General features: G+C 47.6%; 1 protein-coding gene across 1 annotated transcript in view; it reads right to left on the reverse strand.

Moving 5' to 3' along the window:
* The window catches only part of LOC129845847 (fibrillin-1-like), a gene marked incomplete at its 5' end in the record, with an annotated part of 175540 nt that overhangs the window by 138170 nt on the left and 22139 nt on the right, over positions 1–15231 (reverse strand). The window contains 2 exon segments of the mRNA XM_055913771.1: positions 9415–9540; positions 13426–13551. Of these exon segments, the coding sequence (XP_055769746.1) occupies positions 9415–9540; positions 13426–13551 (252 nt within the window).

Here is a 15231-nt window from a genome sequence, read left to right on the forward strand (position 1 = left end):
GTAGAGTTCCAGGTAGAGAGCAGAGTAAAGAACAGCTGGTAGAGTTCCAGGTAGAGAGCAGAGTAAAGAACAGCTGGTAGAGTTCCAGGTAGAGAGCAGAGTAAAGAACAGCTGGTAGAGTTCCAGGTAGAGAGCAGAGTAAAGAACAGCTGGTAGAGTTCCAGGTAGAGAGCAGATTAAAGAACAGCTGGTAGAGTTCCAGGTAGAGAGCAGATTAAAGAACAGCTGGTAGAGTTCCAGGTAGAGAGCAGATTAAAGAACAGCTGGTAGAGTTCCAGGTAGAGAGCAGAGTAAAGAACAGCTGGTAGAGTTCCAGGTAGAGAGCAGAGTAAAGAACAGCTGGTAGAGTTACAGGTAGAGAGCAGAGTAAAGAACAGCTGATAGAGTTCCAGGTAGAAATCAGATTAAAGAACAGCTGGTAGAGTTCCAGGTAGAGAGCAGAGTAAAGAACAGCTGGTAGAGTTCAAGGTAGAGAGCAGAGTAAAGAACAGCTGGTAGAGTTCCATGTAGAGAGCAGATTAAAGAACAGCTGGTAGAGTTCCAGGTAGAGAGCAGATTAAAGAACAGCTGGTAGAGTTCCAGGTAGAAATCAGATTAAAGAACAGCTGGTAGAGTTCCAGGTAGAGAGCAGAGTAAAGAACAGCTGGTAGAGTTACAGGTAGAGAGCAGAGTAAAGAACAGCTGGTAGAGTTCCAGGTAGAGAGCAGAGTAAAGAACAGCTGGTAGAGTTCCAGGTAGAGAGCAGATTAAAGAACAGCTGGTAGAGTTCCAGGTAGAGAGCAGAGTAAAGAACAGCTGGTAGAGTTCCATGTAGAGAGCAGATTAAAGAACAGCTGGTAGAGTTCCAGGTAGAGAGCAGATTAAAGAACAGCTGGTAGAGTTCCAGGTAGAGAGCAGAGTAAAGAACAGCTGGTAGAGTTCCAGGTAGAGAGCAGATTAAAGAACAGCTGGTAGAGTTCCAGGTAGAGAGCAGAGTAAAGAACAGCTGGTAGAGTTCCAGGTAGAGAGCAGAGTAAAGAACAGCTGGTAGAGTTCCAGGTAGAGAGCAGAGTAAAGAACAGCTGGTAGAGTTCCAGGTAGAGAGCAGATTAAAGAACAGCTGGTAGAGTTCCATGTAGAGAGCAGATTAAAGAACAGCTGGTAGAGTTCCAGGTAGAGAGCAGATTAAAGAACAGCTGGTAGAGTTCCAGGTAGAAATCAGATTAAAGAACAGCTGGTAGAGTTCCAGGTAGAGAGCAGAGTAAAGAACAGCTGGTAGAGTTCCAGGTAGAGAGCAGAGTAAAGAACAGCTGGTAGAGTTCCAGGTAGAGAGCAGAGTAAAGAACAGCTGGTAGAGTTCCAGGTAGAGAGCAGATTAAAGAACAGCTGGTAGAGTTCCAGGTAGAGAGCAGAGTAAAGAACAGCTGGTAGAGTTCCATGTAGAGAGCAGATTAAAGAACAGCTGGTAGAGTTCCAGGTAGAGAGCAGATTAAAGAACAGCTGGTAGAGTTCCAGGTAGAGAGCAGAGTAAAGAACAGCTGGTAGAGTTCCAGGTAGAGAGCAGATTAAAGAACAGCTGGTAGAGTTCCAGGTAGAGAGCAGAGTAAAGAACAGCTGGTAGAGTTCCAGGTAGAGAGCAGATTAAAGAACAGCTGGTAGAGTTCCAGGTAGAGAGCAGAGTAAAGAACAGCTGGTAGAGTTCCAGGTAGAGAGCAGATTAAAGAACAGCTGGTAGAGTTCCAGGTAGAGAGCAGAGTAAAGAACAGCTGGTAGAGTTCCAGGTAGAGAGCAGAGTAAAGAACAGCTGGTAGAGTTCCAGGTAGAGAGCAGATTAAAGAACAGCTGGTAGAGTTCCAGGTAGAGAGCAGAGTAAAGAACAGCTGGTAGAGTTCCAGGTAGAGAGCAGAGTAAAGAACAGCTGGTAGAGTTCCAGGTAGAGAGCAGAGTAAAGAACAGCTGGTAGAGTTCCAGGTAGAGAGCAGAGTAAAGAACAGCTGGTAGAGTTCCAGGTAGAGAGCAGATTAAAGAACAGCTGGTAGAGTTCCAGGTAGAGAGCAGATTAAAGAACAGCTGGTAGAGTTCCAGGTAGAGAGCAGATTAAAGAACAGCTGGTAGAGTTCCAGGTAGAGAGCAGAGTAAAGAACAGCTGGTAGAGTTCCAGGTAGAGAGCAGAGTAAAGAACAGCTGGTAGAGTTCCAGGTAGAGAGCAGAGTAAAGAACAGCTGATAGAGTTCCAGGTAGAAATCAGATTAAAGAACAGCTGGTAGAGTTCCAGGTAGAGAGCAGAGTAAAGAACAGCTGGTAGAGTTCAAGGTAGAGAGCAGAGTAAAGAACAGCTGGTAGAGTTCCAGGTAGAGAGCAGAGTAAAGAACAGCTGGTAGAGTTCCAGGTAGAGAGCAGAGTAAAGAACAGCTGGTAGAGTTCCAGGTAGAGAGCAGAGTAAAGAACAGCTGGTAGAGTTCCAGGTAGAGAGCAGATTAAAGAACAGCTGGTAGAGTTCCATGTAGAGAGCAGATTAAAGAACAGCTGGTAGAGTTCCAGGTAGAGAGCAGATTAAAGAACAGCTGGTAGAGTTCCAGGTAGAAATCAGATTAAAGAACAGCTGGTAGAGTTCCAGGTAGAGAGCAGAGTAAAGAACAGCTGGTAGAGTTCCAGGTAGAGAGCAGAGTAAAGAACAGCTGGTAGAGTTCCAGGTAGAGAGCAGAGTAAAGAACAGCTGGTAGAGTTCCAGGTAGAGAGCAGATTAAAGAACAGCTGGTAGAGTTCCAGGTAGAGAGCAGAGTAAAGAACAGCTGGTAGAGTTCCATGTAGAGAGCAGATTAAAGAACAGCTGGTAGAGTTCCAGGTAGAGAGCAGATTAAAGAACAGCTGGTAGAGTTCCAGGTAGAGAGCAGAGTAAAGAACAGCTGGTAGAGTTCCAGGTAGAGAGCAGATTAAAGAACAGCTGGTAGAGTTCCAGGTAGAGAGCAGAGTAAAGAACAGCTGGTAGAGTTCCAGGTAGAGAGCAGATTAAAGAACAGCTGGTAGAGTTCCAGGTAGAGAGCAGAGTAAAGAACAGCTGGTAGAGTTCCAGGTAGAGAGCAGATTAAAGAACAGCTGGTAGAGTTCCAGGTAGAGAGCAGAGTAAAGAACAGCTGGTAGAGTTCCAGGTAGAGAGCAGATTAAAGAACAGCTGGTAGAGTTCCAGGTAGAGAGCAGAGTAAAGAACAGCTGGTAGAGTTCCAGGTAGAGAGCAGAGTAAAGAACAGCTGGTAGAGTTCCAGGTAGAGAGCAGATTAAAGAACAGCTGGTAGAGTTCCAGGTAGAGAGCAGAGTAAAGAACAGCTGGTAGAGTTCCAGTAAGAGAGCAGAGTAAAGAACAGCTGGTAGAGTTCCAGGTAGAGAGCAGAGTAAAGAACAGCTGGTAGAGTTCCAGGTAGAGAGCAGAGTAAAGAACAGCTGGTAGAGTTCCAGGTAGAGAGCAGAGTAAAGAACAGCTGGTAGAGTTCCAGGTAGAGAGCAGAGTAAAGAACAGCTGGTAGAGTTCCAGGTAGAGAGCAGAGTAAAGAACAGCTGGTAGAGTTCCATGTAGAGAGCAGAGTAAAGAACAGCTGGTAGAGTTCCAGGTAGAGAGCAGAGTAAAGAACAGCTGGTAGAGTTCCAGGTAGAGAGCAGAGTAAAGAACAGCTGGTAGAGTTCCAGGTAGAAATCAGATTAAAGAACAGTTGGTAGAGTTCCAGGTAGAAATCAGATTAAAGAACAGCTGGTAGAGTTCCAGGTAGAAATCAGATTAAAGAACAGCTGGTAGAGTTCCAGGTAGAGAGCAGAGTAAAGAACAGCTGGTTGAGTTCCATGTAGAGAGCAGAGTAAAGAACAGCTGGTAGAGTTCCAGGTAGAGAGCAGAGTAAAGAACAGCTGGTAGAGTTCCAGGTAGAGAGCAGAGTAAAGAACAGCTGGTAGAGTTCCAGGTAGAGAGCAGAGTAAAGAACAGCTGGTAGAGTTCCAGGTAGAGAGCAGAGTAAAGAACAGCTGGTAGAGTTCCAGGTAGAGAGCAGAGTAAAGAACAGCTGGTAGAGTTCCAGGTAGAGAGCAGAGTAAAGAACAGCAGGTAGAGTTCCAGGTAGAGAGCAGAGTAAAGAACAGCTGGTAGAGTTCCAGGTAGAGAGCAGAGTAAAGAACAGCTGGTAGAGTTCCAGGTAGAGAGCAGAGTAGAGAACAGCTGGTAGAGTTCCAGGTAGAGAGCAGAGTAAAGAACAGCTGGTAGAGTTCCAGGTAGAGAGCAGAGTAAAGAACAGCTGGTAGAGTTCCAGGTAGAGAGCAGAGTAGAGAACAGCTGGTAGAGTTCCAGGTAGAGAGCAGATTAAAGAACAGCTGGTAGAGTTCCAGGTAGAGAGCAGAGTAAAGAACAGCTGGTAGAGTTCCATGTAGAGAGCAGAGTAAAGAACAGCTGGTGGAGTTCCATGTAGAGAGCAGAGTAAAGAACAGCTGGTAGAGTTCCAGGTAGAGAGCAGAGTAAAGAACAGCAGGTAGAGTTCCAGGTAGAGAGCAGAGTAAAGAACAGCTGGTAGAGTTCCAGGTAGAGAGCAGAGTAAAGAACAGCTGGTGGAGTTCCAGGTATAGAGCAGAGTAAAGAACAGCTGGTAGAGTTCCATGTAGAGAGCAGAGTAAAGAACAGCTGGTAGAGTTCCAGGTAGAGAGCAGAGTAAAGAACAGCAGGTAGAGTTCCAGGTAGAGAGCAGAGTAAAGAACAGCTGGTAGAGTTCCAGGTAGAGAGCAGAGTAAAGAACAGCTGGTAGAGTTCCAGGTAGAGAGCAGAGTAAAGAACAGCTGGTAGAGTTCCAGGTAGAGAGCAGAGTAAAGAACAGCTGGTAGAGTTCCAGGTAGAGAGCAGAGTAAAGAACAGCTGGTAGAGTTCCAGGTAGAGAGCAGAGTAAAGAACAGCTGGTAGAGTTCAAGGTAGAGAGCAGAGTAAAGAACAGCTGGTAGAGTTCCAGGTAGAGAGCAGATTAAAGAACAGCTGGTAGAGTTCAAGGTAGAGAGCAGAGTAAAGAACAGCTGGTAGAGTGCAAGGTAGAAATCAGAGTAAAGAACAGCTGGTAGAGTTCCAGGTAGAAATCAGATTAAAGAACAGCTGGTAGAGTTCCAGGTAGAGAGCAGAGTAAAGAACAGCTGGTAGAGTTCCATGTAGAGAGCAGAGTAAAGAACAGCTGGTAGAGTTCCAGGTAGAGAGCAGAGTAAAGAACAGCTGGTAGAGTTCCAGGTAGAGAGCAGAGTAAAGAACAGCTGGTAGAGTTCCAGGTAGAAATCAGATTAAAGAACAGTTGGTAGAGTTCCAGGTAGAAATCAGATTAAAGAACAGCTGGTAGAGTTCCAGGTAGAAATCAGATTAAAGAACAGCTGGTAGAGTTCCAGGTAGAGAGCAGAGTAAAGAACAGCTGGTTGAGTTCCATGTAGAGAGCAGAGTAAAGAACAGCTGGTAGAGTTCCAGGTAGAGAGCAGAGTAAAGAACAGCTGGTAGAGTTCCAGGTAGAGAGCAGAGTAAAGAACAGCTGGTAGAGTTCCAGGTAGAGAGCAGAGTAAAGAACAGCTGGTAGAGTTCCAGGTAGAGAGCAGAGTAAAGAACAGCTGGTAGAGTTCCAGGTAGAGAGCAGAGTAAAGAACAGCTGGTAGAGTTCCAGGTAGAGAGCAGAGTAAAGAACAGCAGGTAGAGTTCCAGGTAGAGAGCAGAGTAAAGAACAGCTGGTAGAGTTCCAGGTAGAGAGCAGAGTAAAGAACAGCTGGTAGAGTTCCAGGTAGAGAGCAGAGTAGAGAACAGCTGGTAGAGTTCCAGGTAGAGAGCAGAGTAAAGAACAGCTGGTAGAGTTCCAGGTAGAGAGCAGAGTAAAGAACAGCTGGTAGAGTTCCAGGTAGAGAGCAGAGTAGAGAACAGCTGGTAGAGTTCCAGGTAGAGAGCAGATTAAAGAACAGCTGGTAGAGTTCCAGGTAGAGAGCAGAGTAAAGAACAGCTGGTAGAGTTCCATGTAGAGAGCAGAGTAAAGAACAGCTGGTGGAGTTCCATGTAGAGAGCAGAGTAAAGAACAGCTGGTAGAGTTCCAGGTAGAGAGCAGAGTAAAGAACAGCAGGTAGAGTTCCAGGTAGAGAGCAGAGTAAAGAACAGCTGGTAGAGTTCCAGGTAGAGAGCAGAGTAAAGAACAGCTGGTGGAGTTCCAGGTATAGAGCAGAGTAAAGAACAGCTGGTAGAGTTCCATGTAGAGAGCAGAGTAAAGAACAGCTGGTAGAGTTCCAGGTAGAGAGCAGAGTAAAGAACAGCAGGTAGAGTTCCAGGTAGAGAGCAGAGTAAAGAACAGCTGGTAGAGTTCCAGGTAGAGAGCAGAGTAAAGAACAGCTGGTAGAGTTCCAGGTAGAGAGCAGAGTAAAGAACAGCTGGTAGAGTTCCAGGTAGAGAGCAGAGTAAAGAACAGCTGGTAGAGTTCCAGGTAGAGAGCAGAGTAAAGAACAGCTGGTAGAGTTCCAGGTAGAGAGCAGAGTAAAGAACAGCTGGTAGAGTTCCAGGTAGAGAGCAGAGTAAAGAACAGCTGGTAGAGTTCAAGGTAGAGAGCAGAGTAAAGAACAGCTGGTAGAGTTCCAGGTAGAGAGCAGATTAAAGAACATCTGGTAGAGTTCAAGGTAGAGAGCAGAGTAAAGAACAGCTGGTAGAGTGCAAGGTAGAAATCAGAGTAAAGAACAGCTGGTAGAGTTCCAGGTAGAGAGCAGAGTAAAGAACAGCTGGTAGAGTTCCAGGTAGAGAGCAGAGTAAAGAACAGCTGGTAGAGTTCAAGGTAGAGAGCAGAGTAAAGAACAGCTGGTAGAGTTCCAGGTAGAGAGCAGATTAAAGAACAGCTGGTAGAGTTCCAGGTAGAGAGCAGAGTAAAGAACAGCTGGTAGAGTTCCAGGTAGAGAGCAGAGTAAAGAACAGCTGGTAGAGTTCCAGGTAGAGAGCAGAGTAAAGAACAGCTGGTAGAGTTCCAGGTAGAGAGCAGATTAAAGAACAGCTGGTAGAGTTCCAGGTAGAGAGCAGAGTAAAGAACAGCTGGTAGAGTTCCATGTAGAGAGCAGAGTAAAGAACAGCTGGTAGAGTTCCAGGTCGAGAGCAGAGTAAAGAACAGCAGGTAGAGTTCCAGGTAGAGAGCAGATTAAAGAACAGCTGGTAGAGTTCCAGGTAGAGAGCAGAGTAAAGAACAGCTGGTAGAGTTCCAGGTAGAGAGCAGAGTAAAGAACAGCTGGTAGAGTTCCAGGTAGAGAGCAGAGTAAAGAACAGCTGGTAGAGTTCCATGTAGAGAGCAGAGTAAAGAACAGCTGGTAGAGTTCCAGGTAGAGAGCAGAGTAAAGAACAGCTGGTAGAGTTCCAGGTAGAGAGCAGAGTAAAGAACAGCTGGTAGAGTTCCAGGTAGAAATCAGATTAAAGAACAGTTGGTAGAGTTCCAGGTAGAAATCAGATTAAAGAACAGCTGGTAGAGTTCCAGGTAGAAATCAGATTAAAGAACAGCTGGTAGAGTTCCAGGTAGAGAGCAGAGTAAAGAACAGCTGGTTGAGTTCCATGTAGAGAGCAGAGTAAAGAACAGCTGGTAGAGTTCCAGGTAGAGAGCAGAGTAAAGAACAGCTGGTAGAGTTCCAGGTAGAGAGCAGAGTAAAGAACAGCTGGTAGAGTTCCAGGTAGAGAGCAGAGTAAAGAACAGCTGGTAGAGTTCCAGGTAGAGAGCAGAGTAAAGAACAGCTGGTAGAGTTCCAGGTAGAGAGCAGAGTAAAGAACAGCTGGTAGAGTTCCAGGTAGAGAGCAGAGTAAAGAACAGCAGGTAGAGTTCCAGGTAGAGAGCAGAGTAAAGAACAGCTGGTAGAGTTCCAGGTAGAGAGCAGAGTAAAGAACAGCTGGTAGAGTTCCAGGTAGAGAGCAGAGTAGAGAACAGCTGGTAGAGTTCCAGGTAGAGAGCAGAGTAAAGAACAGCTGGTAGAGTTCCAGGTAGAGAGCAGAGTAAAGAACAGCTGGTAGAGTTCCAGGTAGAGAGCAGAGTAGAGAACAGCTGGTAGAGTTCCAGGTAGAGAGCAGATTAAAGAACAGCTGGTAGAGTTCCAGGTAGAGAGCAGAGTAAAGAACAGCTGGTAGAGTTCCATGTAGAGAGCAGAGTAAAGAACAGCTGGTGGAGTTCCATGTAGAGAGCAGAGTAAAGAACAGCTGGTAGAGTTCCAGGTAGAGAGCAGAGTAAAGAACAGCAGGTAGAGTTCCAGGTAGAGAGCAGAGTAAAGAACAGCTGGTAGAGTTCCAGGTAGAGAGCAGAGTAAAGAACAGCTGGTGGAGTTCCAGGTATAGAGCAGAGTAAAGAACAGCTGGTAGAGTTCCATGTAGATAGCAGAGTAAAGAACAGCTGGTAGAGTTCCAGGTAGAGAGCAGAGTAAAGAACAGCAGGTAGAGTTCCAGGTAGAGAGCAGAGTAAAGAACAGCTGGTAGAGTTCCAGGTAGAGAGCAGAGTAAAGAACAGCTGGTAGAGTTCCAGGTAGAGAGCAGAGTAAAGAACAGCTGGTAGAGTTCCAGGTAGAGAGCAGAGTAAAGAACAGCTGGTAGAGTTCCAGGTAGAGAGCAGAGTAAAGAACAGCTGGTAGAGTTCCAGGTAGAGAGCAGAGTAAAGAACAGCTGGTAGAGTTCCAGGTAGAGAGCAGAGTAAAGAACAGCTGGTAGAGTTCAAGGTAGAGAGCAGAGTAAAGAACAGCTGGTAGAGTTCCAGGTAGAGAGCAGATTAAAGAACAGCTGGTAGAGTTCAAGGTAGAGAGCAGAGTAAAGAACAGCTGGTAGAGTGCAAGGTAGAAATCAGAGTAAAGAACAGCTGGTAGAGTTCCAGGTAGAGAGCAGAGTAAAGAACAGCTGGTAGAGTTCCAGGTAGAGAGCAGAGTAAAGAACAGCTGGTAGAGTTCAAGGTAGAGAGCAGAGTAAAGAACAGCTGGTAGAGTTCCAGGTAGAGAGCAGATTAAAGAACAGCTGGTAGAGTTCCAGGTAGAGAGCAGAGTAAAGAACAGCTGGTAGAGTTCCAGGTAGAGAGCAGAGTAAAGAACAGCTGGTAGAGTTCCAGGTAGAGAGCAGAGTAAAGAACAGCTGGTAGAGTTCCAGGTAGAGAGCAGATTAAAGAACAGCTGGTAGAGTTCCAGGTAGAGAGCAGAGTAAAGAACAGCTGGTAGAGTTCCATGTAGAGAGCAGAGTAAAGAACAGCTGGTAGAGTTCCAGGTCGAGAGCAGAGTAAAGAACAGCAGGTAGAGTTCCAGGTAGAGAGCAGATTAAAGAACAGCTGGTAGAGTTCCAGGTAGAGAGCAGAGTAAAGAACAGCTGGTAGAGTTCCAGGTAGAGAGCAGAGTAAAGAACAGCTGGTAGAGTTCCAGGTAGAGAGCAGATTAAAGCCAGGCTGCTGGTACAGTATGGAGGAGGAGTCTTACCTATACACCTGGAGCCATCCACTGGAGTGTAGTAGCCCTGAGAACACCTGCAGAAGTAGCTGCCCACCGTGTTGGAACACTCTCCTCCACTACACAGACCTGGGATGCTAGAACACTCATCTAGATCTGGAGAGAGGAGAGGAGAGGAGAGGAGAGGAGAGGCGAGGAGAGGAGAGGCGAGGAGAGGAGAGGAGAGGAGAGGAGAGGAGAGGAGAGGAGAGGAGAGGTGAGGAGAGGAGGGGAGAGTAGAGGTGGGGAGAAGAGAGGCATAAATCGTTATTATTGCCAAATTGCAATGTGTTTCACAGCATGTAGACATACAGACAACAACTGTGGTGATAATCAACTGTGACAAGACCAAAGTCGACTGGACTGCAGTGTTTAAGAGCGTGGCTTCAACACGTTAGCCATGACAATGTGAAGAACTGTGTCACAGGATATTTCTATTGGAGTGTTTGTCAGACAGCTAACCACTGACTGTATTTCACATCCATGGCAGTTCAGAAATATATCTGAAACGGTTTTGACACAGGCCAGTTTTCCTGCCATTATTTCTGGGCATAAAACCGTGCATACTTTTACCCTGCAAATTAGCACCACAAACCCTGCAGAACACTGCAAACCAACCCTGCTCTGGCTGCTTGTCTGAATCAGGCCTGTTACGACTTCTCTGTCTTCTTCGTTAATTTGCCAATATTATTCACAGTTCTTTTTTCTGCTAGAATAAGGCTTTATTCATGTAAGTCTGAAGGAAGTGCTCAGAGCAGGTTTTTATTCTGAAGAGTCTGGTTCTTTAACAGGACAGTCATAATATAACCTCTGTCTTCTGGTGTTCCACAGAGGGACGGCCATGCTCTCACACCGGGGTTCAAATAGTACTGAAACAGAGGGACGGCCATGCTCTCACACCTGGGTTCAAATAGTACTGAAACAGAGGGACGGCCATGCTCTCACACCGGGGTTCAAATAGTACTGAAACAGAGGGACGGCCATGCTCTCACACCGGGGTTCAAATAGTACTGAAACAGAGGGACGGCCATGCTCTCACACCGGGGTTCAAATAGTACTGAAACAGAGGGACGGCCATGCTCTCACACCGGGGTTCAAATAGTACTGAAACAGAGGGACGGCCATGCTCTCACACCGGGGTTCAAATAGTACTGAAACAGAGGGACGGCCATGCTCTCACACCGGGGTTCAAATAGTACTGAAACAGAGGGACGGCCATGCTCTCACACCGGGGTTCAAATAGTACTGAAACAGAGGGACGGCCATGCTCTCACACCGGGGTTCAAATAGTACTGAAACAGAGGGACGGCCATGCTCTCACACCGGGGTTCAAATAGTACTGAAACAGAGAGACAGCCATGCTCTCACACCGGGGTTTAAATAGTACTGAAACAGAGGGACGGCCATGCTCTCACACCTGAGTTCAAATAGTACTGAAACAGAGGGACGGCCATGCTCTCACACCGGGGTTCAAATAGTACTGAAACAGAGGGACGGCCATGCTCTCACACCGGGGTTCAAATAGTACTGAAACAGAGGGACGGCCATGCTCTCACACCTGGGTTCAAATAGTACTGAAACAGAGGGACGGCCATGCTCTCACACCTGGGTTCAAATAGTACTGAAACAGAGGGACGGCCATGCTCTCACACCTGGGTTCAAATAGTACTGAAACAGAGGGACGGCCATGCTCTCACACCTGGGTTCAAATAGTACTGAAACAGAGGGCCATGCTCTCACACCGGGGTTCAAATAGTACTGAAACAGAGGGACGGCCATGCTCTCACACCGGGGTTCAAATAGTACTGAAACAGAGGGACGGCCATGCTCTCACACCGGGGTTCAAATAGTACTGAAACAGAGGGACGGCCATGCTCTCACACCGGGGTTCAAATAGTACTGAAACAGAGGGACGGCCATGCTCTCACACCGGGGTTCAAATAGTACTGAAACAGAGAGACAGCCATGCTCTCACACCTGAGTTCAAATAGTACTGAAACAGAGGGACGGCCATGCTCTCACACCGGAGTTCAAATAGTACTGAAACAGAGGGACGGCCATGCTCTCACACCGGGGTTCAAATAGTACTGAAACAGAGGGACGGCCATGCTCTCACATCTGGGTTCAAATAGTACTGAAACAGAGGGACGGCCATGCTCTCACACCGGGGTTCAAATAGTACTGAAACAGAGGGACGGCCATGCTCTCACACCGGGGTTCAAATAGTACTGAAACAGAGGGACGGCCATGCTCTCACACCTGGGTTCAAATAGTACTGAAACAGAGGGCCATGCTCTCACACCTGGGTTCAAATAGTACTGAAACAGAGGGACGGCCATGCTCTCACACCTGGGTTCAAATAGTACTGAAACAGAGGGACGGCCATGCTCTCACACCGGGGTTCAAATAGTACTGAAACAGAGGGACGGCCATGCTCTCACATCTGGGTTCAAATAGTACTGAAACAGAGGGACGGCCATGCTCTCACACCGGGGTTCAAATAGTACTGAAACAGAGGGACGGCCATGCTCTCACACCTGGGTTCAAATAGTACTGAAACAGAGGGACGGCCATGCTCTCACACCTGGGTTCAAATAGTACTGAAACAGAGGGACGGCCATGCTCTCACACCGGGGTTCAAATAGTACTGAAAATATTTCAAATACTGTATATGTGCTTGATTTAGCAACGGAGCAAATAGGAAAGTCCCAAACCCCACCCACCTGGAACTCCAGACAAGGCTAAAACAAACGCTCAACCAACGCTAAATGATTTCAAATAGTATTTCAAATCAAATCAAATGTATTTCTAAAGCCCTTTCACCATCAGCTGATGTCACAGTGCTGTACAGAAACCCAGCCTAAAACCCCAAACAGCAAGCAATGCAGGTGTAGAAGCACGGTGGCTAGGAAAAACTCCCTAGAAAGGCCAAAACCTAGAGAGGAACCTAGAGAGTAACCAGGCTATGAGGGGTGGCCAGTCCTCTTCTGGCTGTGCCGGGTGGAGATTATAACAGAACATGGCCAAGATGTTCAAATGTTCCTTGGTGACCAGCAGGGTCAAATAATAATAATCCCAGTGGTTGTCGAGGGTGCAACAGGTCAGCACCTCAGGAGGAAATGGATTTGAACAAGGTCTGCATTCTGTACCCCTCTGCTAGGGCGGTCATAGATGAATGTGTCTGTGTTCAGCCCTCACCAAGGGTCGGTCCTCACACTGACATGAAGAGAGTTACATCTGGACTTCAATCTCCTCCATTAAATGTACATTAAACCAGATGAAGTCTGCTCTGATTCAATTCAATCAAATGAAGTGGCTTAGAGAAAGTAGAGAGCAGGTTTGATTTAATGAGGGATAATGTCAGAGTAGTGTATGGAGGTAGTGATGTAGGGGATGTGTGTGTGGTCTGTTTCCCTACACTGATCATTCTAACATCCTGACTGACGCTGCAACAACCACAACTCATCGCAAACGCCTTTCAGCTCTGGCCTTTACTGGATACAATTAGGACATGTCAAACTAATAAAGTTATTTGAAATCCCAGAGTCTGGGTGACAGGGAGAAACGAAAGAAGTACATTGTACCTAGTGTATGTGACACAGTAGCCCCGAGGACGTTCAGAGTGAACACTAACTGTATGCTCAATAAACATATTCCTTATACTGAGTAAAGTTGACTCCTTACACTGAATACTGAATATTTGCTTCAGACAAAATATGACCTTTAAATGACCTTTAAATGTTCTGATATACATGTAAGTCTGAGTCTGAGTCTGACTTGTGTGTGTGGGTGTGTGTGTGTGTGTGTGTGTGTGTGTGTGTGTGTGTGTGTGTGTGTGTGTGTGTGTGTGTGCGTGCGTGTGCGTGTGTGTGTGTGTGTGTGTGTGTGTGTGTGTGTGTGTGTGTGTGTGTGTGTGTGTGTGTGTGTGTGTGTGTGTGTGTGTGTGTGTGTGTGTGTGTGTGTGTGTGTGTGTGTGCGTGTGTGTGTGTGAGACAGTCTTACCTTCACATTTCTGTGTGATCTCATTGAACTTGTGTCCAGCAGGACATTTACACTGGAAGGATCCAACAGTGTTGATACAGTTCCCACCCTGACACAGACCTGGGATGGCCTGGCACTCATCCACATCTACACACACAGAACACACTGTTAGCAACACAGTATACACACACACACTCACACACACACACACACACACACACACACACACACACACACACACACACACACACACACACACACACACACACACACACACACACACACACACACACACACACACATGTTTACTTTACTATCCTTGTAGGAACCAAACAATGTATTCCCATTCAAAACCCTATTTTTACTAGCCCTAACACTTAACCTAACCCTAACCCCAAACTCTAACCCTAAACCTAACCCTATCCCTAATTCTAACCCTAACCCTAAACCTAACCCCTAACCCTATCCCTAATTCTAACCCTAACCATAATTCTAACCCTTACCTTAGGACTTCTGGTCCCCATAAGGTTAGTAAAACCAAAAACAAACACATACGCTCACACATCCCCACATACTCACCCACACTCATACACCCACACGCATACACCCACACTCATACAAATGAACAGAATACACAGTCCGTCCCAGTGCGTGAGAGCAGGGTGGATATCGTCACCGTGAGTGAGAGCAGGGTGGAGATCGTCCCAGTGCGTGAGAGCAGGGTGGAGATCGTCCCAGTGCGTGAGAGCAGGGTGGAGATCGTCCCAGTGCGTGAGAGCAGGGTGGAGATCGTCACCGTGAGTGAGAGCAGGGTGGAGATCGTCCCAGTGCGTGAGAGCAGGGTGGAGATCGTCACCGTGAGTGAGAGCAGGGTGGAGATCGTCCCAGTGAGTGAGAGCAGGGTGGAGATCGTCCCAGTGCGTGAGAGCAGGGTGGAGATCGTCACCGTGAGTGAGAGCAGGGTGGAGATCGTCCCAGTGCGTGAGAGCAGGGTGGAGATCGTCACCGTGAGTGAGAGCAGGGTGGAGATCGTCCCAGTGAGTGAGAGCAGGGTGGAGATTGTCCCAGTGCGTGAGAGCAGGGTGGAGATCGTCCCAGTGAGTGAGAGCAGGGTGGAGATCGTCCCAGTGAGTGAGAGCAGGGTGGAGATCGTCCCAGTGAGTGAGAGCAGGGTGGAGATCGTCCCAGTGCGTGAGAGCAGGGTGGAGATCGTCCCAGTGAGTGAGATCTTCTTGTTTAGAGTTCTCTTGGGGTTGTGTATGTCTGAGCTCACACAGTCACTCTTCCAAACACTTACCATCCCAACCTTGCTCTGTATGCATATGCACCCCCCCCCCCCCCCCCCCCCCACACACACACACACACACACACAAACACAGGTAGTAGTAAACCAGAGTACAGCCTCCGCTATGATACGTCCCTCAGCCAGACGAGGAGAGAGAGAAGAGAGGGTTAAGAGAGGGGAGAATAGAGAAAAAGAGGGAGGGAGGGAGGGAGGAATGTCTCCCTCTGGAGAACTAGAGGAGAGGCCAAGAGTTGCAGAGAGTCTGCCAGCCCCAAACCCTGTCCTCAGGCCTCAGCTTCTATCCTCAGCCTCAGCCTCCATCCTCAGGCCTCAGCCTCCATCCTCAGGCCTCAGCTCCTGTCCTCGGGCCTCAGCTCCTGTCCTCGGGCCTCGGCCCCTGTCCTCGGGCCTCAGCCCCTGTCCTCGGGCCTCAGCCCCTGTCCTCGGGCCTCAGCCCCTGTCCTCGGGCCTCAGCTCCTGTCCTCGGGCCTCAGCTCCTGTCCTCAGGCCTCAGCCTTGATAACAGTCATCTATAGTCTCTT

The sequence above is a fragment of the Salvelinus fontinalis genome, unplaced genomic scaffold, assembly GCF_029448725.1.
Source record: "Salvelinus fontinalis isolate EN_2023a unplaced genomic scaffold, ASM2944872v1 scaffold_0383, whole genome shotgun sequence".
In the NCBI taxonomy this organism is placed as follows: Eukaryota; Metazoa; Chordata; class Actinopteri; order Salmoniformes; family Salmonidae; genus Salvelinus; species Salvelinus fontinalis.